This window comes from Suillus discolor (genome assembly GCF_016758755.1).
Source record: "Suillus discolor strain FC423 chromosome Unknown F5147scaffold_97, whole genome shotgun sequence".
Classification (NCBI taxonomy): domain Eukaryota; kingdom Fungi; phylum Basidiomycota; class Agaricomycetes; order Boletales; family Suillaceae; genus Suillus; species Suillus discolor.
The window spans coordinates 130,199-155,333 of NW_024541344.1; the positions used below are offsets into that span (position 1 = coordinate 130,199).

The window sequence follows — 25,135 nt, forward strand, 5'->3', positions numbered from 1 at the left end:
ACTACATCGCACGCTGTATTAACAGTTGCACTATAATGTTCGAACTTCACTCATCGCACGCATCGTCAGACTCTTCTCCTGCTCTATAGTTGTGTCGCATCTCCTTCGCATATCAGCTAAAAGTGCGCTTATAAATCCTTCAGCTTTTCTCCACATCTTCGCGTGCAGTCAAACTTTCGGCCACTTGGTCGCATATCATATCGCACCTTCGGCGGTTCGCTCATGCTCGCATCGCATCAGCACAACATCGTGCGCTCCTTCATTCTTAGTTACTCTTACTAGTTTCCAAGTTTCCCCTCCATATTTTACTTAGAGGAATCGTTCTCAGTAGCAATCCCCTTGAGCCAAATCTATACTCGCGTCCAGAGGTCTATTTGAGTTTTACCCCACTTCACCCTTTCTCCCCCTTTCACCCCTTCTCATCTAGCTATCATTCCTCACACACGCCGGGCTTCCAAAAAGGCTCGAACCAATCTCACAAATGCTCATTCTGCTGTTTCATTGTGCACTTGACCTTAGGATGTCGATTTTGCTTGTCGTTGCCTGTCTTTATGCTTGCTACTTGTATTGTATTCTATGTGAGTCCAAGGAACAAGGACAAACATAGAATGATGTCTATGTGGCGGATCAGCTTTTCCCACCCTCCTTGTCTCGTACTTCCACTTAGCACTTGCAAGTACTCGACTACGCAAATACACGCTCATTTCGTTGCATTTTCTATCTGAAGCTTTATCATATATCTTAAATGCCTCGCATTCAGAATGACCCGAATTTACAAGTCTGCCCTGACTATGCTTCGGAAGACTTTGTCGATACCCGAGCGCAACTCATCAATGAGAATACCACGGACGTTTGAGCTATTCAAATACTTAGGAATATTTGGGAAGCCAGCAACAACTTGGACAAGCGTCGATGGCAACAGCAGAGGAACGATGACAGAGAGGAACAGGCTCATCGTCAGCGTCTCGAAGACGAAGAGCAAGAACGGACAAACCAAGAACGTGCTAACGAGGAAGAAGATGCGCGCAAGGAAGAACGGAAGAAAAATAAGTACAAGTACATCCCAATTCAGAACAGCGGAATTCCTAATGAACCTGCTATCACTCTGTCCTCATACGCTCTTCGCAAGCTGGACAAGGGAGAATACGTCGAGCTTTGGTACTTTACCAATGACGGGTTGGATGAAGCGTCAGTTAAAAAGACAATAGATGATGACGCGATGGTATTGTCAACTCTAGCTGACGGTTCCACAGCATGGATAGCGTCAGCCACAACACGGAGTGCGCGCTCCATAATCAATGATGAGAACCTACCATTTGAAGAATTCTGTCAAGCGTGTCCCCGTTTTCTAATGGCAATAGAAGAAGCGGGTTGGCCTCAGGACAGAATCAGAATGACCGCACTATTCTGGAGGAATTTGCAAGTTCACAGCTATCGCTCTCTCCAAGATCCGTTAGCTCAGAAGACGCTCTTGGTATACCAAGCCAAGCAGCGTAAACGCTGGCACATAGCAGCTAAATCTTCGATTGGCCCATACAATATATCGGTTGTCAACGAGAAAGTATTAGAGGACACGAGAAGCAGAGTATATTGGGAGGATCGGCTCAAGAAAGATAACGCGAGAGACTACAAGGTCAGCCTTCGTTATCGTTAATGTTTCGAATGTTGCTCATCAAAGATCGTTATATTTTGTCTGTTGCATTTAATTATGCCTCAAAACATATGCTTCATGCTTCATCATACTGGCTCTATGCCATGTGCCTCACGCTACAACCTCTACGCTACATGCTTCACAACAAATGCTGCATGCCACATGCATCTTTGTTCCCTAACAGTCGGATCAACGAGTCTTCTTGTCGTCGAGACCACGTGACTACAAAGAGTCACGCAAATGTTCGCCCTCACCTGAGCAAGGCAACAAGCATAAGAAACCTCGCCAGGATTTTTGGGCAGGCACAAGCGGAGGTGTCCTCTCCGCTTGTGCCGTATGTTTGGGACAGAATCCTCACAAAATCATCGAATGCAAAGCAGTCAAGCTTTGGGACGAATCCTTCGACACTCTGTGCTCACGAGTCAGCAGAATTCTCACAATGCGAGACGGAAGAGCTATTTGCAGCGACTGGCAGAGAGTCAGCGGTTGTGCCGAAGTCACGCACGACCGAAGACATTTTTGTTCAGGATGCGGAATCGCGTCTCACAGCGCTCAAACGTGTCCTCAAGCTCAGAAAGCTTAAAGCGCACACCCCGTACGACCCGGATGCCTGGGAAGCACAATTGGTCGCAACTGGTCTTATTGATAGATATCCGCATATTCCTGATGGTCTTCGCCACAGTTTTTCTTTGGACATTCCTAATATTAAAGTCACTCAGGCACCTCCTAACAAAGAATCCATTTCTGTATATCGACAAGAGTTTCTTTCTATTGTGCAAACCGAACTTAAGAAAGGACGATACATTGGTCCGCTTAAATTTAATGAAGTCGAAAGTCTTGTTGGACCTTTTCAAACCTCTCCCTTCTCTATTATACCCAAACCAGGGCGACCTGGTCATTATCGCGTCATACAAAACTATTCCTTTCCTCACACTCTCTCAGCAAGATTTCCAAACACTTCAATCAACTCTTATATTAATCCAGATAATTTTCCAAGTACTTGGGGCACGTTTCATGTGCTCACACTCACCATCAGTCGGCTACCGCCGGGTTCGCAAATGGCAATTCGGGATGTTTCCGAAGCCTATCGCACAGTTCCGATTCACGCGTCACAATGGCCGGGTTCGGTGGTGCGAGTTTCTGATGATCTTTTTTGCATCGACACTTGTATGTGTTTTGGACTGCATCCGTCAGCTGGAGCATATGGTACGCTTGCTGATGCCGGACTGGACATCTTTTGATCAAAAGGCATCGGACCAGCTTTGAGATGGGTCGATGACCATCTCTTCATACGCATCCTCAAGGAGTACATTGCGTCATACAACAAGGAAAGGAGGAAATGGCATCAGGAAATCACAGCGAAAGGATGGCATCAGGACGGAGGCAGAATATGGTACGGAGGTCATATCTTTGAGGATGGTACATTGGAAGTTTTCGACGAAGACTGTCGCTTTCCTATCATGGATCTTTCAGAAGCTTCACCGAGAACACCTGAAGATGCACGGTTCTCATGCAACATCACTGACATTGATGAGGTATCACTCGACCTTAAGATCCCATGGGAAGAGCTTAAAGACAAACCTTTCGCGTATTCTAACTCGTACATCGGATTTATGTGGGACTTGGCGCAAGATAACGTATACCTATCCAAGGAGAAGAAACAGAAATATCTTTCGGCGATCGGGGTATGGCAGCAGCGTGGCACACATGCACTTCTTGATGTGCAGCAACTATATGGTAAATTATTGCACACGTCACTTATTATCCCGTGAGGCCGCATGCATCTTACGTCCTTAGAGGCTATGCTACGCCTTGCCTTCGACAAGCCCTTTCTCCCACGGAGACTGGTCAAAACCCTGGAAGCGGACCTCACCTGGTGGAAAACGCTTCTCCAGAGCCCATTTGTCAGAAGGACAATACCTAGGCCCTTGTCGCTCCATGACCCAGCAGCGTACTCAGATGCCAGCTCGGGCGTTGGAATTGCTATCGTCATTGGGAACAGATGGCGAGCGTGGAGACTTCGGAAGGGTTGGCAAACCCTCAACGGTCAGAAAGATATCGGATGGGCCAAAGCTGTCGGATTCGAACTGCTTACTCAACACATTATCGGCTTGGGAGGATCGCAAAGACATTTTAGGGTCTACGGCGACAACCAAGGTGTTATCGAAGGCTGGCGTAATGGAAGGAGTAGAAACGCTTCGGTCAACGCTGTCTTCAAGCAAATCTTTGATCATATCTACGATTCCCCCACACCTTACTCAATTTACCCAACCTACGTCGAAAGTAAGAAAAACCCAGCGGACACACCATCTAGAGGAATCTACGGAAGTTCGGAGTTCTTGCTGCCTTCCCTCCCAATCGCCACTGAACTCCATTGTTTCATCGTCGACCCCTTCATCGTATCCACAGACCCAGCAGACTACAGCACGGATGACTTCTCGTCCCTCTCCTGCAACCTCTCTTCTCATAATCATTCCGATGCAGAATGAAGCAACAAACCTCAATTCGACGGAGACTCAATCTATTTCATACACCAACACCAACGGGTCAATAATTAACAATCCGAAGTTCAGAGTGCCAATTCCCGCAGCACATACCGCAACTCCTTTACCTTACAAGAATGGACTCACACTGATTCCATCTTTACTCCATCCCCATTGTTTAGCTCGAGAGAGACTAAAGTTATGGTTTCCGTTGGAGTCGCGGGCAGCATCGGGCACAGACGGGAGAATCTTGGCCATCTTGGAAGAAGATCTAGAAAGAGTGTTAACGGTCATGAACCTGTCATGGGCAGTAGGAACGCAGGAGTGTTATGGCACAGGGCTGCTGGTATTCCACGTTTTTTGTGACGAAAGGAAAGTCCCAGAAAGCCAGAGATGCCCAGTGGATACAAGAACACTTTTGAACTTCGTTTCGAGCTGCGCAGGTTCGTATTCTGGAAAAACACTAATGAACTACGTCTACACGATAAGGGCATGGCATACGCTCCATGGTCAACCCTGGCTAGTTCAACAAGACGAACTAAAGGCAGCTCTAGAAGGTGCAGTGGAACTTGCGCCGGCTACATCCAAGCGAAGCAAACACGAACCGTTCACAGTCAAACTCATCCTAATCATCCGATCTCACCTCAACTTAACAACTCCCCTGGACGCAGCTGTATTTGCATGCTTAACGAGTGCATTTTATGCTCTGTGCAGGCTAGGAGAACTCACCGTTAAGACTATCAAAATGTTTGATCCGAAGAACAACGTCAAACGTTCAGACATAGAATTTGATGTTGAAGACCGGCACGGTTTTCGGGCCACAAGAATTTTCTTACCATGCACGAAAGTGTCTGCAGTTGGTGAAGGTGTTTACTGGGCGCGTCAAGAGAACTTAGCGGATCCAATGGCAGCTCTCTGGAATCATTTTGAAGTGAACAACCTGCGACTCAAAGATCATTTATTCGCGTGGAAACACAATAAAGGATCGAGGCTGCTCACTAGAAGCGAATTCTGGAAGAGAATCGGAGGCATAGTGAAAAGAGCGAGACTAGGAGATCTCAAAGGCCACAGATTGAGAATCGGAGGGACGTTAGAATATCTGCTTCGCGGGATTCCATTCGATGTTGTAAAAACCATGGGGAGGTGGTCTAGTGAGGCCTTCACAGGCTACCTGCGGAAGCACGCGTTGATATTAGCTCCATATCTCCAAGAATCTCCGGCACTGGAACCTTTCACCAGATACACCATGCCTCCGGCGCACTAAGAGGTAAGCAATCACTCAATTATCTCGCCCTCCTCCTTCTGAACGGGTGTCCATGCTGCGCCTAACGCATCGCAGGGCTCCTTCCAGTTTTTGGGAATCACGGCTCATCATGGTCTTTCTTTCAGATTCCAAAATGATGCTTCGGGTCGTGAACCCTTCAGGTTCAAGCCCAAAAAGCCTCATATACCTGTACTACTTTCTGTAAAATCAGCCTATGCCATTGATAAATACATCTGATTTGCACGTGCCAACACGAAAGCTAACAGCTACACATAGACTGTCCTACACATCCATGCATGCATGCTACACTTTACATTGCATTCTCGTTCTGCTTTGGTTACAATGTCCTTGTACTGAACAACTACTTAATATGGTTAAATTAAGTGATTGGTTATGCTGTCATCATGCAGTCACAGTAGGCATAGGTGTCTTTGAAGTTTCTGAGGTTAGTGTCTTGAACTTCTCGATCACACACCTCTTGATTTTCGATGTTTTGGGTCTTTGAACTTTCCCACACTCAATTTCTTATCAATTTCACTTCCTCAGCACTCAATTATTGTTGGATTATCCTGTGAATTTATATATATAATACTGGATGTATTGGAAATCTACTCCAGGTGTCTGATCATCAAATATCGATGTTTTGACAATATGAGCTCCTTATCAGTAGAAATACCCTCTGTACATCAGATCTCAAATTTGCGCCCTATGTAGGGCTGATCCTTGTCATAAAAAGCAAGTATATATGCTATTCTAATGATATATGAACAGGCTGGATTATTTATGCAAGAGTAAGATACTTAAAAACATTAAAAATGTCACAAATATCATTTTCCATGTTTTTGTTCCTGTAGCAAGATCCTATGTGTGTCCTGGTCCAGCTATATGATGGATATACTCCAAATATACATAGAAATAGACTCCTCACCTCAATTAAGGTCCAGTCCTGCAGGAAAATCTTTCACAGGGTGTAAACCACCAGGAGAGGGGGGGGGGGCACACTATGCAACAGCGGATTATCCTATGGTCCTGGGCTCCTGATACATTGTTCCTACTGTTGAACATATGCTGGGGATTATTTTTCAAGTCTATCCATCTAGAAATAATCAAATGGGACCATATTTTGTGTTTTCCTATATATATGCTATATCTATTGATGTAGGACACTTCAGGGGGTCAAATAAAGATGGGAATGTCTTCATATATACTCTCAAACATGTTCTGAATATAATATAACACTTCCTCATCAAAGGGGCAAAAATGTGTAAGTGTTTTGTACCCTATCCTATGTTAAATTGCCCCTGGAGGAGGAGCAGTCACACAAACAAACAAAAAAGTGGTCTATTCTACATATTATAAGAATGGAGCAATTTTCAATATGGTGTTGACGCCATGTGCATGCTCCACTTCAGCCCCTTTGAGGCTCCACTGTGACCATCATTCGAGTGCTCCTGCACTCCATCGATGCCTATAGAACTCATCAACATCTGTCATGTCTCTGCATCAGTACATTTGCACATTTCTTGACCCAACTTTTTTTCAAAAATTGAAACTTATTTATGACTTATTACCTTTATTTACTTGGTGCATTGTGTTGGCAAGTCGAAAAGAAGCGCAAGACAAACAAGTACGAAAAAGCACAAATAAGCATGTAAAAGTAAGTTCAGATACTCCAAGTACAAAAAGTGTAGTAAGTATTATAAGTATTCATTGCATCCATAATTGATTAACAAGACACTAGTTAAGTTCATGACTTCAAAAACGAGTTATTGTGGACGCCATGTGAGGAGGCACCAGTGGACTGATCTAGCAGTCAGGGCTGATGCAGCAGTCAAAGCTGAATGAGACACAGAGGATGTGGAGGTGGATGCAGAGGGCATGGATGCTTTGCTGGGGTTCTGGAAAAGACTCAAGGGGAGACTCTGGTACAGGGATTGAGACGGAACTAAGGTGAGTACTGAGACATCTTCTAATTGACAAGAACTTACCGGTGATCATTTTTATAGTGCCGTCTCGGCGACTCTGACCTGTAAACACTAGCCGTTAGCATTGTAGTAGCACATATTACAGTGACCTATCTCCATATAATACGAGGGAACGGACATGCATAATATCCCGTATGATACGGGCCAGCGGACCATGGGCCCATGATAAAAATATCCTCGACTGTGACGAATGGGCCGGGAGGCAAATTATTCCCGATGGAGGCGGGTAGGCCCATGCAGGGAATATATAGAGTAGATGAGTGGGCCGATGTACATGAATATTAGGTAGACGGGTGGGCCGAGGTAGTTGGATATTATGCAGATGGGTGTATCAAGGTAGATGTGTATGAGATAGATGGGTAGGTACTTGTTATCACATTCACGGGTGGGCCCAGACACATATTAATTAGACGGGTGGGCTGAGGGTGGTATAAATATAGATGGGTGGGCCCATGTGTATCATAATTGTAGACATGATGGAGCTGAGGTAGTTGTACATCAACCAAATCAGAGGAGGTAATAAATCAAAGTTACCAAGTTCCCGGAGCAGCAGGTGATCTCCTGACATGGCCTTTGATGGAGCTGAGGTAGTTGTACATCAACCAAATCAGAGGAGGTAATAAATCAAAGTTACCAAGTTCCCGGAGCAGCAGGTGATCTCCTGACATGGCCTTTGATGGAGCTGAGGTAGTTGTACATCAACCAAATCAGAGGAGGTAATAAATCAAAGTTACCAAGTTCCCGGAGCAGCAGGTGATCTCCTAACATGGCCTTTGATGGTGCACAGGTTGTCTTGCAGAATGTGGAATCTGGGGTGTGAAGCTTGTGTTGCCCTACAAGAAGCCAAGTTTCGACCACCAGAATTTGAGTCAACTGTACCGAGTTCCAAGTTCCGGGACCCGGAACTCAACACATAATTTAGTTAATACTTTCGGTGTTAAATGGCCAACCGAAGTTGAGATGTTTCTGAAGAGAGCAGCAGGTGCTCTCTTGACATGGCCTTTGATGGTGCGTAGGTTGTCATGCAGAATGTGGAATCCGGGGTGCGAAGCTTGTGTTGCCCTACGAGAAGCCAAGTTCCAACCACCAAAATGTGAGTCAACTGTACTCAGAGGAGGTAATAAATCAAAGTTACCGAGTTCCCGGAGCAGCAGGTGATCTCCTGACATGGCGGTGTGAAGCTTGTGTTGCCCTACGAGACGCCAAGTTCCGACCACCCAAATTTGGGTCAACCATACTGACTTCCGAGTTCCGGGACCCGGGAATCGACAAATGAATATTTGTCGACCAGCACACTTCCAATCAGGTAGTATTTCATTGAGCAATGGATAATAATACATCTTTGACAGCCAAAATTATCCCAGGCTCCCTTATCTGATCCTCTCTATCTCCACCCCCTTTAACACCAAAGTCCAGACATCCAGCATTCAGTGTCTGATTTCCCAAGATTAACATCCAGCATGAACGGTTCTTCCCCTTCCACTCCTGATAGCATAAACATCTGGCGCACTTGGGCCCTGACTGTGATTTATGAAGCAGCGGAATATACCGAACAGAAATTCAAGACAGAGAAGACTGGAGGAGGCCCAGTCATACCTTCCCCCAACCTAGACACTGATCTGGTGATGGCATGTGATTGCTTGGCTGATGTACTCATAAAGGCATATAAAAATCCCAGTGGGTCTTCCTGCAGATTTGGAAGATTTGTTTTATCATTCAAATTCCTGCATGACAGTTCAGATGCAGATGGATATTGCAAGATATAGCAAATTGATCTCCCCGAAGGACACCGGGCATAATGAACAAAGAGAGGCGAGGTTGCTTGAGAGGTGTTCTCCTGGCCATGAAGGCAAAAGGTTGGTCGACGAACCTGCCACAATTCTCGATGCATCCGGTGCCATCATCGCATGGTACCTCCCAGACACCCTGACCGACACCACCCAGGTGTGTAATATACATTGTTACTCAATGGATATTGAATATCAAATGGAACCTACAGAAGGAAATCAGGGAGGCCACCGATTTGCTCGCTCCAAGCCTCGAAAAAAGTGTAAGGGCTGATGGCATTTGGCGAACTAATCAAAAGTGGTTCAAACAGGGCTCGGATGATGTTGGCGCAACTCCCGATGTATCAATTTATCTCCGGCATGGTTTCAACAGGGACACGAGGTAGGATCCCATGAGATGGTGATTCCAGCAGTCATACTCACCAATCCCAAAGACTGTGTCCGATCTGGAGGTATCTGCATCATTGAAGGGACCTTCCTGGGAGAATATCCTCAAAGCCATTGCAAGGCCAGCAGCCATCGTGTCCGCGGCACTCAGGGTCATGCATCCTGAGCAGTACTGGGCAGGGTTGCGAACCTTGTCCAACCTCGGACATATAGCAGTAAGCAAGGATCTGCCACAGATGCCGGAGGCCCTGCAGTACTGGGCATCTGTGTTTAACACCCTCTCCATCATTTACAATCAGGAAACCCCCAATCATTGAGACCATTTGTCTATTGCTGAATGCTTCGACATTCTCACCACCGTGGGAAACTATTCTGATGCTCGGATGACAATGCCAAGCCTTCAGCTGGAGTTCAAGTACAATTCCGGCTGTATGATTGTGTTTTCCGGAAGGATTGTGAGACATGGAGTTTATGATGTGGAAGGGGATCGGATTGCTTGGGCATGGTATATGAGGGATTCTGTTCACATTTATGCTGGTGTTCCATCATGTGGATGGGCTAGTGTGGATGGTCCATACAGCGTGTGAAAGATCAAACAAAGAGCAAGCATTGTGACCTATATACATTCCAACAAATGAATACCATGTACCAATAGTTATCCGGACCTCAATACTCAATTTTGAGCATTTGCGAAGTGATATATGGGACTGAATAATTTGGATGCGAGCCTTGGTATTCAATAATTGGAACTCGGGGGTCCTCAAACACCTTTTGTTTCCTTGACGTGTATGCCAGGTAAACTGCGCCAGTGAGTGAGGGTCAGGCAATGCAATAAAACGATAATCTCCAGACTTTGCTTTGAGTACTGGAGGAGCAGCGATGATAAAGTGATGTAAAATGCGATGATGGTTGCATGGATGACGAGGGGGGAGTAGACGGATCGAAAGAGGCGAACGAGGGCTTCGAAATGAGTATAGGGTCGACTAGGTTTGGTCAAGAATTGAGTGAGAAACAAGGGAAATGGTGGAAAAGGGAGAGAAACGCGAGAATGGTGGATTGCGGAGGAACGTGCGGACGTATCGGGAAGCGGATCGAACGGATGGACAGCGGCGGCAAATGCGGTCAGAATGAGTATAGGGTTGATAGGTGCGCGATGAAGGGGTGAAAAGATATAGATAAAATGGTGTAAAAGTGCGATAAAATAGAGGAACGGCGAAAAACGCGAATGGTGGGCGAACGGCGCAGCGGATCGTGGCGCCGATGGGCGCGAATGAAAGCCATGAATGAGGGCTTCAAAACGGTTATAGGGTCGAGGGGGTTCCGATGCGAAATGGGCTGGTGAAAGTGCAACAAAGTGCGGAGGTGCAAGAGGAAGGAGGAGGAAGGGGTAAGGTGCAGGACAACAAGGGCTGGTCCTATCAAGAAGCGGATTGGGGCAATGGACAGAGCCACTGAAGGATGGTAAATGGCCAAAAGAGCTAAATGAGACAGGCCTTTGAGCACCCAGAAAACCCTTATCTCCCCTCAACTTCTCAAAAACACCAAAAACTCGATAACTCCACCACTACTGCTCCAAATTCGATGAGCCAGGGCTCAAAATGATCGGACGGACGTGGGGAATACGACCCTAAGTTTGCGAGAGATCCGCTCGAAAAATGCGTGAGAAAAACACCTATCAGTGCGCTGGGGAGGAGGAGAAGATGCTGAAAACTGGGAATTGTGGGAGAAGCTGATAAGGAATGACTGTGGTAGGATAATAGGCGAATTTGTGGGATGGTTGGAGAGCTGGAAGAGCCTAGAAACACAAGAAACCCTCGCAGTGGGCTCCAGTTGAAGGTACAACAATTCAGATGGTGAGTCTGAACAATGTTGGGTCTTGCAGAACCTAGCTGCTATTCAACCCTAAAGGGTTTCTGGACCAGGCTCAAGGCTCAGAGGAGAGGAAATGTCATCAAAACTTGCTGAAGACTCTGACTCATACTGGTAACTGGTGAAAAGGTAACTTGATTATGTAAGCTACAAAAGTGCAAACTTATGTCGAGAAATTTACGGTGGCGCTCAGCCAAAATGCCACGCGAGGCACATGACACCAATCGATTACCTTTTCGAGCCGGGATTTGCTGACCTCACCAGATTCTTGTGATGGCGTGAGTTATGATGAGTGGGGGGAACTCATCAGTTCCATTCAAATCCAACTAACACTGTTTTCGACACCAAACGTCTCACTTGCCTGTGTCGAAAGTGGACGACTTGAAATCAGTTACCATTCAAATCTTTCAACTAACGCTATTTTCGACTCATTTGCCTGGACTTGGGATGGGATTTGCTCTGGAGGAGATTAGTGCCATGATTCTGATGAAGATGAAGGAGACCACGGAGGCCTTTCTTGGTGAGAAGGTCACCCACACAGTAGTGAGTTGAGCCACCAAGGATGCTGATACAATTGCTGGGTTGAATATTCTTCATATCAACAAGCCTACCACTGCCGCTAGCGCCTATGGTCTTAATACTAAGAAGGGTGGCGAGTCTCAAATTATATATGAGAGATCTTGGATCGATGACAGTGTCTTCGAGGTCTTGGCAACTGCTGGTGATACCCACCTTGGCGCTGAATGTCACTTGCTGCGAGAGACACGCTCCCCTCGCGCCGTGCGTGCCTTATTAATAGCCTTCAACAACTGTGTGTGCCCCAGTTCGGCCTCTGGATAAGCTGTGAGGAAGCGTGCCTCATTTGATTTGTACCTGGAGACGAAACAAAGGGTGAGCGTGCATGCCAGTGGAGTGAGTGTCAGCATCGACTTACTGATTAATGAACTCCAATGCAATAGTTGCCCTCTGGTGATACTTTGACGCGAACCGTCGATTGGCACCTTGGTACCACTCCCTATCGCTGTCCTCAGTCATCACAGCGTCAATGACACCGTGGACATTCATGGCAGCCAGCTCCGCTTCAGCTTCGCTTGGGGCCTGGTATGATATTGGTGAGACGGAGACATCACAAGGAGAGAGAACATACCTCAGTCCAGTGAAAGCCAAACAACTCCAGCATGTGCTGGAAGTCGCAAGTGAGCCAGTGGGGGCTGCTTCTAGCCTTGTGGCCTTTGTCAGGCAAGCACTCGAGGCCATCAAAGACAAAGACTGCATGCAGTGGCAGCTTCAGCAGTGTCCGCAGTCGAAAGAATAGTGTCCGCAGCTCTGGCGACTTTCCAGCTCCTGCATGGTTGATTCAAAAGACAGTGCAGACACTGTGCATCCACAGGCTAACAGCATAAGTGAGTTTGACGAACAAACAAAAGAAGAGAAGCATCATACCTAGCATCAATCCCAATCTTAAATAATCGGAGCTTGCAGTCACCTTCAACGTCTTCAGTCTTCAGCTCTGACACTGCAAGTTCCTTGAGAGTTCGGTTTTCAGCAGATAAAGCGACTCGCTGCAATGAACATCAGTACCTGCAGCCAAAAGCAAGAAAATCTCAGCTCACCTCCCATAGTCCACGGATTCCCATGATGAGTCGTGATGGTAGTAGACAACGATGGAAGTTTGTTGAAAGGGGGCTGAATAAAAAGGGGTAGATTTGAATGTCACCTGACCACAAGCAGTCTGAAATCAGACACGAGCTTAATGATACGAGGAATACGTCGGGAGTATGCTGGAATATCTCGGAGTTAGCATGACCATACTGCTTGCCGCTCCGCCTTGTCAATCTTGGAGTCCTGGAGGACCTTCTTGACAGGCGTGAGCGTGCTGCATAACAGGTCCATGCACAGCTCCTCAAAATGAGTGCCAGTAAGAGAACTATAGAAGTAAAAGAGGGAGTCAATTTCAATGGAAGCCTGGGTTGCCGATGATATATAAGATAATCACTCACCCTTCTTGTGCTTGCGCTCATCAATAACCTTTTTGTCGAGACCATATGCGATGGCAGCAGCAGTGGGCTCGTTGATGATATGGAGAACGTTCATTCCAGAGATAGGACCAGTGTCTTTTGTAGCCTGTCTCTGGGAGTCGTTGAAGTAGGCAGGGATGGTGATGACAGCATTGCTAATATTGTATCCCAAGTAGGACTCAGTGGTCTCCTTCATCTTATGAAGAACCATCGACGAGATTTCCTCAGGAGAAAACTTGGCAGCAGCAGTGGGCTCATTGATGATATGGAGAATGTTCATTCCAGAGATGGTACCAGCGTCTTTTGTAGCCTGTCTCTGAGAGTCGTCGAAGTAGGCAGGGACGGTGACAACAGCGTCGCTGATATTGTAGCCCAAGTAGGACTCAGCAGTCTCCTTCATCTTAAGAAGAACCATCGACGAGATTTCCTCGGGAGAAAGCTCCTGCTCCACTTGGATGTGAGGCTTACTGGCCTCATTGAAAACAGTGAAGGGGAAGTGCTTGATGTCCGACTGGACCTTGGCATCAGAAACACTACCAAGATGCGTTAGCATAAGAAATGAAAGAGGTCAAAACTTACATTTTGTGGGGGCTCATAGCGGCTGTTACGCTGACCGTCGGTCGGTGTGTGCGAACTAGGATAGGTCTTCTCAGCGACGGCTCGAGTGAGCCTACTGAAGCTGAGGGTGGTTCTCGGCTTGACGGAACATCAAGGGTTCCTCCGGTGATCTCGGTAAGATGGCGCTCGTCGAGATACAGGGCTAGCGGATACGTGCTAAGTCGTAAGGGGGCGACTTAGAAGTGTGGTCTCACACAAGGAAGCTGGTAAGGCTTAGTTGAGCAAGTTCTGGGGATGAACCTAGTAGATTAAAGTAAAGTCTAAGTACAATAATCTGTCTACTTATATGTGCTACATATAGGTATTCTAGCTCAGTCTGTAATCTATAGTATATCGAGGATCTATGATAACAAGACATGAGGTCAGATAAGATACATGAGGCTTAACCTCTGATCAAGCATGCTGCGCCAAGGGCAGCTGCGCATAGGTACAGGAAGTGCCAAGAGCGCTCCGGATCTTCATGAAGCAACATGCGGTATGCATGCGCTGATCTAGGGTGACCATGAGGCGTACAGCCTCCATGGATCAGGTACAAGGCCGTCTAGGCCAGGGGCGGGGTCATAGCGCCAGGGGCGGGGTCATAGCGGTCCAGACCGCTGTCTTTCTAGGCGCAGGCGGCGCACCGCCGCGCGGGGAGTCTAGTAGAGCGGGGGCAGGTGTAGGCAGAGCTGGGGCTCCTGTAGGTGTTACAGATGCCTGTAACAGTGGCCTGGTTCTGAGCAGCATCACCAATACGAAGAACATTCATTCCAGAGATGGTACCAGTGTCTTTTGTAGCCTGTCTCTGAGAGTCGTTGAAGTAGGCAGGGACGGTGATGATGGTGTCGCTGATATTGTAGCCCAAGTAGGACTCAGCGGTCTCCTTCATCTTAAGAAGAACCATCGACGAGATTTCCTCGGGAGAAAACTCCTGCTCCACTCGGATGTGAGGCTTACCAGCCTTGTTGAAAACAGTGAAGGGGAAGTGCTTGATGTCCGACTGGACCTTGGCATCAAATACACTGCCAAGATGTGTTAGCACAAGAAATGGAAAAAAGAGGTCAAAACTTACACGTTGTGGGGGCTCATAGTGGCCTGGTTCTGGGCAGCATCACCAATCAACTGTTTGTTGTTGGCATAAAGTCCTGAGGCCCTGTAAAGTACAAGTGGGAACCACAAATGAATAATAAAATAAAAAAGTACCTTCTCCAGGAGAGGTGTTGATGTTGTTGGAGGCGTTCACCAGTGGTATTGTGCATGGCAGGGACTGAAGAGTTGCACAGCGGAGGAAGGTGAAGTCACGTGATCGTGACACCTAAGCCACCCATTTATGATAGCTGTGTAGGATGAGTTGGAGCGAGAGGAGGAGGGCTTGAAGGACGTAGTTACATGTAAAGTACTGTAAAGTGCGATTTTGAGTGGGTAAAGTGAGTAAAGTGCGGGAGAAGGAGAAATACACTGTAAATTTTGTAAATTTTGTAAATCTCAGACTTTCGGGCAGGCTCTCAGCTGGGTGTGGATGCACCCACCAACATTGTGATTTTTTTTTGCTTCCATGATTAGGTGCCTGGCGGATGTTTTATATCCCAACATATACTATATATATATATATTGATACCTGAGGAGTCTGCTTCATCTGCCAGATGGTGATTTGACTGCAGAACTTGAGGAGTCTGCTTGGTTTGTCAGTGATTTGTATTGATACTTTAATGCTCGCAATTTTCTATTACTGGTAATTTAATGTTCTACACTTAGTATGTACCTTCAGACTTTCAATGCAACGTGCCATAATTTTTCGTCCTAGGACGAAAAGTTACGGCAGGATCATGCGGCAGGACAATGCGGCGGCAGGACAATGCAGAATTCCAACCATATGTCACGTGATGTGGGATTCCCTTTTTTTCCCAACGAATCTGAGACAAATCCCTTTTACAGAATATACATTAGCTAATCGTAAATTTCTCCGGATATCCCGACTTAACACTAAGGTAAAAACAGTCTCTGCAAGCCCAGCCAGAAATGAATCCCTACAACGGATGTCCTGCAATTGCCTCATCATGAAATGAAAGGAGGTGGAATGAAAAGACATTGTCCGGAACCATGTTCCAGGTTAGCATGGGATACAACTTAAGGATATAAGCGACAGGGATCGGAAGAACCAACACAATATTCTGTGAAGCGGAGTACTGCAGGAGTGGTGTGACAAAAGTCTGCTCAAATTCTTAGCATTGACCAACAAAGTCATCAGGGCAGTGGTAACATACATTCATCTCCCATTGCAGCCCGGCTTTAAAATACTTGATCCGGTCAGAAGATAGACCATTGTTGGCAGCTTCCATCCGATATTGAGAGATGCATGCATGGACCCGCGATCCAGCCATTGCCAATGTGCAGGAAATAGTTGCAAGGCTCAGCTTCAGGGGTCAGTAATGGCTTCCGGCATTCAGAGTGCCAGAAGTGGATGCAGGAGTTGCAGGCATGGCTAATACAGGACTATGGCGCTGGCAATGCAAGTGAAAGATGGTGAAGATGTGAATATAAGAATCACTGATGGATGGATACAAAATTCAAACTCTGACATGGGCTGACCCGGACAATTCCCGGGCCTCAATTATGTATGTGGAAAAAGGGACTTCATGAGAAAACAATGTTCATTCATCTCCAGCCTCTATCAACACATTTTGTAGGTCTTGAAAAGCTGCCTGCGCATCCTGTGCAAGCAATGAATACATTTGGGATTGCCTTCCGGCATAGCATCCGTGACCCGGAAGGTGTTTCTCCAATGATTCCTGCATGTGGTCACCCCATTGGGTTGCTTTCCACAAAAAGAACTTACATGTCCAATCCATCTCCAATTTGACCAATATCATTTCTTCCCTCCATCGATCTCGTAGTGCCTTTGCCCTGAGCCAATGGACTCGGTAAACTTGGCATGGGTCCAGTCAGGTAACCACGGGATATGACATGCAAGCAGGAACTCACATTCCTCATTCCAAGATTGATCAGGACCCCCGAGGTCGACTTCAACAGACCAAAACCAAGCCAAAGATTCATTTCGTTGACCTCGGGCATTTGGGTTGCCCACTGCAGTGCTGATTTTGAGTTGCTCACAAAGCAGGGGTTTGTATTTCTGAAGCTGGTCTTGTCCCGGCTCAAGTTTCATCATTTGCTTCCTGGTCTTTGCATATATGTTGGCATGGAGGGAGACTGCCTGCTGCACCAACGTCACCTGGGACCAAGCTCGAGTTTTCAGGGCCTGGGATTTGGCCTGCCTAACGGTTGTTCGGAACAGGATGACCTTGTTGCAAAGGTAAATGTGGAGATTGTGAAGGGCATCATTGGCCTGCCCTTCATGAAGCGACATCTCCAGGGGAATCAGATCCTCTGCCATGCATTGTCTGCATCTATCAACCCCCAGGTTTGATGGCAACAGGATTACAGTGAGCTCGGGAGAGTTTGTCCATGTATGAGATGTCTCTGTGAAATCCGCCGGGTCATCATCGAGATCATCTAGAATGTCTACATTCAAGTCCTCAGGCTCATCATCTGCATCAAATCCCTCCCTGAGATGTGTTAGAGCAGACCGAGCAAATCCATCTATCTGGCCTTGGAGCCGATCGTGTTGATGGGCGATGTCTAATCTCTGTGTCTCGGTGGATCTTCTTCCGATCCTTCAGACCTCGATGAGCAATGCAATCTGAGCCTCTTCAATTGCTAACCCTGTTGATATCCATGTCGCCACAGATCTGCGAGAGGGTGCTGCATTGCGGGCATTACCCTCCTCTAATAATCTAAGTTCGATCTCCTTTTTGCTAGGTGCTGAGTGCAATATTAATTCAGACCTCGATGGAGACAATGGAACTCAATGTACCCTTTTTTATATTGATCTCATATTCATCCATCATCAAAGGATCATTCAATCTGCTTGACTGAGCTATCCTCTCCCTGGCTAACCATTCTGTCTTCAAATGTGAGGGTGCTGCTTCATCGAGTCTGTCAAATGCCTTTCCACTTTCCGAGATGCCATTCCTCACCAGCTTGTATTTCCGGCATAAAGTCCTTTTCATGTGAATCATCTTGCAGAAATTGGAGTCATTCATCTGATAATCAAGGCATTCCTTTCAGTGGGGAGATGACATTCCCTGAGCAGCAGGGGAGATCAGATTGAGCCGTGCCCATAGCATCTCCATGATCTCTCCATCGATCCGACCAATGCCTTTAATAAAGTTAGAAGCATATCGGACATAGCAGCTGTCCTGATGGCCATGAACGTGCCACAACCCAATTCCGGGAATGATGGTTAGTTGTGGTGCCATTTCTAGAAATCGACTTTGATCCACCCGAACCCGAAAGTGTTTGTTGTATTGACAATTAATATCATAGAAGGTGACAGCCCTGGTGATGCCTTCCATGTTGTGCCAGGAAGCCTCACAAAGGGCATAGTCCATGTTCATTTGTCTGCAAGTGACCCATGGTTAACTCGTGAATGCGGAATGGTGGATGTGGCTTGCCTTTCGCCTTTCTGAAAATCCACCATGGAGTGAGGGACAAAGCAACCGTGTCTGGCACAGGCAACTCCCCCGATACCAGTGGACTCCAACTTGTGCCGAGCAGCATTAGCTTGATTTACTGCCCGGTGGTTGTTGCAGCTTGATTTTTCCACCATGTCAGCAGCCTCTGCCAGATGCATTTTATACCTGTCCTTTCCTACCATGAATCCAAGCCCATCGGACAGCCAAACTTTATTGAATGGCTTAATGGGATGCAGATGTTCTGCTTTGAAATTTCCGTCCATCACAAATGACCAGGTGTATTTCCAGCTTGGATCGCTAGTATTATTATGGAGGCCACATTGGTTGAGAATAGGACTCACTCATCAAGTGATTCATCCTCTGACAACAGCACATTAATCCCAGGCTGAGGACATGCTGGGCAAAATAATGCGAATTCTCCTGTGCTCGGATTATCAGAACGATGGCCAAAGCCATGCCATTTCATTGTCTTCAACTGCCTCCACTGTCGAGCGACCCTCATGAGCTCTCTGTATCGGTCCTTGCAATGTGCTTTGTCAATATGATGTCCAGTAGATGAAGAGGGTAAGGCATTACCGGAACAAGGTGTGGAAACATGCTGGAGGTCATTCGCCGGAGCTTGCTGTAATAGTTCATCGCCGAGGTGCCGCATTCAAGGCTGTCCAGTAGAAAATCATTGAGCACTCTGAAGGTGAACACAGTCTTTGGCCTGTTGAAAGATGCAGGGAAAAATCCATGTCGAAACATTTGAATGTCCGGACTCATGGCATTCAGGACATTCACAGCATCGAACCTCCAGGTGATGAACTCCGGACTTGTCGACAATGACCATGGTGTTTTCCTTTGGCTGGAACTCAGGGTCTGGACACAAATGGCAGATCTTCAGGCTCGAGCAGGTCTTCAGGTTCATCTTCTTCAAACAAATTCCACCGATCAGGTGACCGTCAGACATTGTTTGCCATCATGGCCAAGGTGTATAATGAGTCCCACATGAGCGAGACAACTCCGCTCGAAGAATCACCCATTCCATTGACTGATCCAGTGGAAAGGATTGCTACTGATGTTGACTCCTGCAACAGCCCGTGCAATAGAGTGGCTCACCAAGACAATCTTGACATTTGTACACCCCATCCTGTTGGCAGATGATGCATCTCCTGTCTTCTGGTGGAGCTTCTCGATTGAGGAGGTGATGTAGATATGATTCCTGCCTTGGCAGCCATTGCCTGAGGTAGTCATTTTGACTCTGTATTTTTGAATGCTTAGCCATAGTTTGAATGACACTCCAACATTGTACATGAACTTGCCATGGTTTTTGGGAGTTGCAAAGGCTCAAATGAGCCTTGGTCCTGCTCGTAAGTATTGTCAGGAAAGTCTTCCCAAGGAGGTGGTGCCTCAACAGGCTGAATTGTTGGTGATTCTGGGGGAGAGTTAGGCATGGACCTGTAGGCATGTCGCCTCGTGCTTGCAAGTGGGACCTTGACCCAAGTCTTCCTACCTTTGCTGCCCCTTGCTTCCACCCTGTGAGATTTTTGCACTGGGGTGCATCTACCTATCTTCATCTTCTTTACTAATGTTGCAAGCAAGGCATCAGCTCAGGTGTAATGAATTTTTATTGCAATATGATGTGGTGCAGTCCTGTTGGCTCATTACAAATTCATTTCCATTAATGGCTTCTTGTCCAATATGGGCTGATTAACCTATCATTAGGCTTTGCTCAAAGTTCAACTTCGCACAATTCATTAATACTTCCACCTTGCAAATCCTTAGCCCTTTCTGCATTCTGATTCACTATGGCAAGAACAGGTCATTCCACCAACACGACTTCCGGAAGACACAGGGTGCATCAACCACAGTCTCAGAAGCTCACTGGACAAGGAGATTTTGGAGTTGAAGAACTACCTTCCTGAGTGGACTGCTGCCAAAAGGAGTGAGAAGCGAGCGATTTTCACTGCCATAGCAAGGGCGGCCAGGTTGTTTGCTCCTAAGTTGGACCAAAAACAATGGAAAAAGAGGAAGCAGGTGAGGCTTCTTTGTTGTGTTGAAAAACTAAATTTTCAACATCACATTCTTTCATCAACTCTTAGGTGTACAAGACTTGGTTGTTCAACAACAAGAAAAAGAAGGAAAGGAAGGACATGATCAAGTATGGGAGGAAATGGACACCCAGGATGGTGGTCTACCAGCAGAAACGCGAAGAGGTGCTGAAGAGGATTGAGGACGAGTCTGGGGTAAAGCCAGGAGATCCTGGTATGTTCAAACATTATCAGGCGGCGGTGAAGAGAGTCATGGCTGAATTGGACGACGATGAGTTGGAGAAGGCAAAAGAAACAGCGGAGGAGTGGTCCAACAACTGTCCGCCTCCGGAGATACAAGCACAAGTAGCTCGTAAGAAGGGTCCGGCATATATGGAGCACTTTTCGAACGAGATGTGGAGGCAATGTGGGATGAGAGTTTTTGTGATGTCGGCTTGGAAGAATGAAAAGGGAGAGGTGCTGTTCAGGATATGAGTACATTTATCCATTGACGCAGATCTTTCATCTCAAAATATTCATGCAGGCATGATGATAACAAGGCCTTAGGAAATGGGGACAGCTTCATGAAGACGAAGGACTGGGAGGACATTGAGCCAGTGTGGCAGGAGTACAGCGCAGGAACAGTTCGGTGAGTGTTTGAACCATGTATACCAGATTGAACATGTTGAGCATCACAATGATAGGCTCCAGTGGCATGGGATGGAGGATGTCAGGTCAAGGGAGGTCGAAAAAGAATTCGAAAACCAGCTTTCGAACTCAAAATGGACGGGGAGGGTATGCCACTCCTTCCCAACATCATGGACATGACACTTGAGGAGAAGAAGGCCATAGTGAGGGCCTTTCTTACATCGCACTATCGTGAGTTTCTCGTCACATCATCTGACAAATTGTTCAATGCATGGACACAGGGATATGTTCCGGGAAGGACAAGGCGGTTGTGCCATGGAGTGCCATTGTACAAAGTCAGGATGACTTCGTGGCCCGGACGTATCTTCCGGCGGATGTTAACTTGAAGGAGCCTTCGAAGCTGCAAAATTGGGACACGACTGCCTTGCTCCATTTCTGGTGTGCTCGGCAGGAAACAGGCAAAGGTCCCACATTTCTGTTCAAAGCATGGAAGAACAATGATGGGGACATGGTACCATCTGTCATATCTGGCAAGTCGCCCTCTCCTCAGACTCATATAGTGAGAAAGCAGCAGAGGGTTACCATCCGAAGGCCTCGGGATTCGTCGACAGAAGCCGAGAGTGATAAGGAGAGTGCCACTAATCATACTGAGGATGATGTGGATGATGACTTGGCTGACGGGAGACATCTGCTGAAGAAACCCAGGACGGTGAAGGTACAACAATTCAGATGGTGAGTCTGAACAATGTTGGGTCTTGCAGAACCTAGCTGCTATTCGACCCTAAAGGGTTTCTGGACCAGGCTCAAGGCTCAGAGGAGAGGAAATATCATAAAAACTGCTCAAGACTCTGACTCATACTGGTAACTGGTGAAAAGGTAACTTGATTATGTAAGCTACAAAAGTGCCAACATAAGGTGTTACAGTAACATGGCACGAGTCCCCCGCCGGCAGACAGCCCTCTGCCACTCGCACGGCTATAGACGATAGACGACACCGGAGTCTCACCAGCTCCATAGATGATGATAGATGAGAGACGATAAGCGGCAACTGCCGGCTTAGTCAGCGGTCTGGACCGCACGTGACATAGACATGACGACATAGGTCTAGAAGACCTATTTATGTTATCAAGATAGAAGGCAAGCCTCGTGTTGCCTCGTGTACTGATAGAAGGATACCACGTGGATCCTATCTCTGATAGAAGCGTACCGCATGGACGCTATCTACGATAGAAGCCCGCCTCATGGACGCTATCTCTGACTCATGTAGATAAGCATATTAGAACCCAGCTTTAGGCTGAGCTTAGATACGATAGAGTAGCCTTATATAAGGTCGAAGATTAAAGTAGATGTTCCTTACTTTAATCTTACTAGGTACTACCCAGAAACTAGTCCAATCAACTAGCTTTATCCTTGAACTCCTTGTCCCGCTAAAGCTACCTGCTCGACATCGACTCGTACCTTCAGTGACGCCTCTCACTGTCTGTAAACCCTGCTATCATCTCAGCGTAACCCCTCGTTAACCACCACGAGCTACGTTCGAGTACGCAACCTTTGCTTGTCTGTAAAGGCCGACGACTCTCAGCACTCGGTACCACTGTCGTGGTTGTCGCTGTTTAGATCATCCTAGTCGCACACGACCGTTTGTCGTAACAAAAGATTAAAGTCCAACTCGCACGTCACCCATCTGTGACGCCAGATCCCTGATCGTACCTATCTTCAACGCTACCGAAGATCTGTAGAAGAAACCCCGAAACGTACCGGCCTGACCAGTCGCAAGAATATAAGAACCGCTGTCACAGTAGAAAACTTCCTGCTCGGAACACTACGAAGATCGAAGATAACCATCTCCAATATGGCAACTTCCCGAAACACCCTGGCCGCCTCCCACCTTACGGGAAAAGAAACTCGTATCTTCCTGAACGAGAAAAGATGCTTTGTATGCCACGTCATTGGCCACAAAGCCGCGGACTGCCCCCAATGGCCCAGAACCCCGCGGAGAAAGATGATCGAAGAAGACCTCCGGTTGAAATCTGTCAAAGAAACCGGAGTTAAGAAGAACGAATTACGGGTGAACGCCACCCTGATAACCAGAACGAGAGAAACCCCCATCGCGACTTCTATGGTCGTCGACTCAGGGGCGTGCCAGTCCTTTGTCAACAAGGACTTCTGCACAACGCACAGAATCTCGTCGCACCAGCTAGAGAAGCCCTTCATACTCTCTAACGCTGACGGATCCAGCTTCGGAAAGAAGCCAATTGAGAGGTATTGCACCCTCTCCTTCCAGATAGACGAACGGGTATGCACCGAACGGTTCTACCTTGCCGAGCTTACTCCGAAAGAGAAGCTCATGCTTGGACAACCCTGGCTTATCAGCCACAACCCCGCCATCAACTGGACGAACGGCACGGTGACTCTTAAGAGCACCGTAGATTCCCGAAAGAAGGAAAAAGAAATAGACTCCGACCGGAAGAAGAACGGCAAGACGCCCCTCTTCCAGAAAGAAGAAAAGAAGGGCGCACAGAAAAGGAAAAGGTCCGTTTCCCCGACCACTCCCCGCGCCTTCTCCAGTGGCCTCGCTTCTATGAGCTTGGCACCAACAACGAAGATTGTACCGGTTCCTGAAGAACCGCACGGAAACCCGCCATCCGTGAAACTCCCTATTCCCACTGCACGATCTTCGAAAATCGTGAAGAAAGATTCGATGCCCCGTATTGACCTCGCGGCAAAACGGTTTGAGCAGAAGAAACCGGCCACTGATCCGGAGACAACTCAGAAGAAGGTCGTAAGACCTGCGGTAATCACGGACTATATCATCCCTGACGCACCCACGAAGAAGATCGTACCGGCTGTTCAGCCGATGAAAGAAGAGACTCCTGAACCTTATCGATTCTCGGCGGAGCCTGCATCAGTCCTCGGAAAAGGACGTGCAGTTATGACAGAAGAACCGCCTATCTCGAAGGCACCCAGACTGGCCCCTGAACCAGAAAAAACTCAGACAACCTCTAGATTTGAATTTTCCGGAGAACCGATCTCCGTTCTCGGAAAAGGAAGAGCCGTGTCGACGGCAGAACCACCTGAAGCCAAGAAACTCAGGTTTTACGAAAGCCCGGCTGATGATACCGACACAGCCGATGAAAACCCCATCCCGAATTCCCTGAACCTCTCCATGCCTTCCGCGGAGATCCCCGCCGATAACATCGATGCAATGATGCAACACCGGGAGCCCGCACCAGAACAGTCTTCTGACTCAGACTTCGACATGTTCTTAGAACGTGTTCGTCTTATAAACGAGGCCCACAGCCTGAAGGATTTGAAAGAAAATGACCCTGACGAGTTTGCTCGTCTTGTAAAGAAGGAAGAAGAAGAAGTCGGACCGCACTTTGTCCGCTTCACAGATATGGAATCTGACGATGACCGAAGCGAAGAAGCAATAACGCTCGCTTCCGAACCTCGGGCGCTCTACGCGCCACACCCTGCTTCCAATCCCATTGAAAATATATGGTTGGATTTAGAAGAACCATCGACGCACAACTGGCGCATGGTTGATGAAGAAGGAAACGACATCGAATACGAAGGCCCTGACGACGGCCTCGATTTTTAGACTGAAGATTAGTCATGGTAGACTAAACGGCTTATTGAGGGGGTAAAATCCCTGATTTATTCTCGTTTCACGCACGACCCCCCACCACGAATACCATTTCCCGACTACTTCTCTATGATCCCAGATGACGACTTCGACGAAATCTCCGCAAAGAGACTAAACTACGACGAGCCCGGCACGGCTTTAAACTGCACAGCGGTCCGTAACGACCTAAAACTATGATCGTCCGAGAAGACGTAAAACTAGGAGAAAGGACGAACTCCCCGAACGGTCCCCACAGCCCTGGAACCCCTTATCCACG

The 25,135-nt window shown here is 47.3% G+C and overlaps 7 protein-coding genes across 7 annotated transcripts; 4 read left to right on the forward strand and 3 right to left on the reverse strand.

Annotated features, from left to right (window-relative positions):
- Positions 1-745: 745 nt before the first annotated feature.
- On the forward strand, positions 746-1,654 carry F5147DRAFT_780039 (uncharacterized protein; the record flags this gene model as incomplete). Its single annotated transcript, XM_041442394.1, has 2 exons — positions 746-850; positions 908-1,654. The coding sequence occupies 2 exons, from the start codon at positions 746-748 to the stop codon at positions 1,652-1,654; spliced, it is 852 nt and encodes a 283-aa protein (XP_041286525.1).
- Positions 1,655-3,381: 1,727 nt separating this feature from the next.
- F5147DRAFT_823190 (uncharacterized protein) lies at positions 3,382-5,398 on the forward strand (the record flags this gene model as incomplete). Its single annotated transcript, XM_041443762.1, has 2 exons — positions 3,382-3,656; positions 3,707-5,398. The coding sequence occupies exons 1-2, from the start codon at positions 3,654-3,656 to the stop codon at positions 5,396-5,398; spliced, it is 1,695 nt and encodes a 564-aa protein (XP_041286526.1). The 5' UTR covers positions 3,382-3,653.
- A 3,445-nt stretch (positions 5,399-8,843) lies between these two features.
- Positions 8,844-9,874, forward strand: F5147DRAFT_780043 (uncharacterized protein; the record flags this gene model as incomplete). The annotated part of the gene is made up of 5 exons (XM_041442395.1): positions 8,844-9,060; positions 9,119-9,327; positions 9,383-9,493; positions 9,544-9,552; positions 9,605-9,874. 5 exons carry the CDS (start codon positions 8,844-8,846, stop codon positions 9,872-9,874), a joined length of 816 nt encoding a protein of 271 aa, XP_041286527.1.
- A 443-nt stretch (positions 9,875-10,317) lies between these two features.
- F5147DRAFT_840840 (uncharacterized protein) lies at positions 10,318-13,063 on the reverse strand (the record flags this gene model as incomplete). Its single annotated transcript, XM_041444324.1, has 8 exons — positions 10,318-11,121; positions 11,181-11,352; positions 12,177-12,299; positions 12,361-12,524; positions 12,574-12,770; positions 12,804-12,817; positions 12,870-12,988; positions 13,040-13,063. 8 exons carry the CDS (start codon positions 13,061-13,063, stop codon positions 10,318-10,320), a joined length of 1,617 nt encoding a protein of 538 aa, XP_041286528.1.
- A 3,629-nt stretch (positions 13,064-16,692) lies between these two features.
- F5147DRAFT_657962 (uncharacterized protein) lies at positions 16,693-18,489 on the reverse strand (the record flags this gene model as incomplete). Its single annotated transcript, XM_041434355.1, has 6 exons — positions 16,693-16,856; positions 16,878-16,967; positions 17,024-17,712; positions 17,761-17,860; positions 17,913-18,100; positions 18,179-18,489. The coding sequence occupies 6 exons, from the start codon at positions 18,487-18,489 to the stop codon at positions 16,693-16,695; spliced, it is 1,542 nt and encodes a 513-aa protein (XP_041286529.1).
- A 2-nt stretch (positions 18,490-18,491) lies between these two features.
- Positions 18,492-19,338, reverse strand: F5147DRAFT_748144 (uncharacterized protein; the record flags this gene model as incomplete). The annotated part of the gene is made up of 4 exons (XM_041440025.1): positions 18,492-18,563; positions 18,591-18,870; positions 18,915-19,093; positions 19,150-19,338. 4 exons carry the CDS (start codon positions 19,336-19,338, stop codon positions 18,492-18,494), a joined length of 720 nt encoding a protein of 239 aa, XP_041286530.1.
- Positions 19,339-19,536: 198 nt separating this feature from the next.
- Positions 19,537-22,066, forward strand: F5147DRAFT_657963 (uncharacterized protein; the record flags this gene model as incomplete). Its single annotated transcript, XM_041434356.1, has 11 exons — positions 19,537-19,693; positions 19,716-19,764; positions 19,837-19,925; positions 20,020-20,093; positions 20,377-20,592; positions 20,658-21,067; positions 21,130-21,234; positions 21,290-21,380; positions 21,422-21,464; positions 21,515-21,965; positions 22,021-22,066. The coding sequence occupies 11 exons, from the start codon at positions 19,537-19,539 to the stop codon at positions 22,064-22,066; spliced, it is 1,731 nt and encodes a 576-aa protein (XP_041286531.1).
- Positions 22,067-25,135: the final 3,069 nt, after the last annotated feature.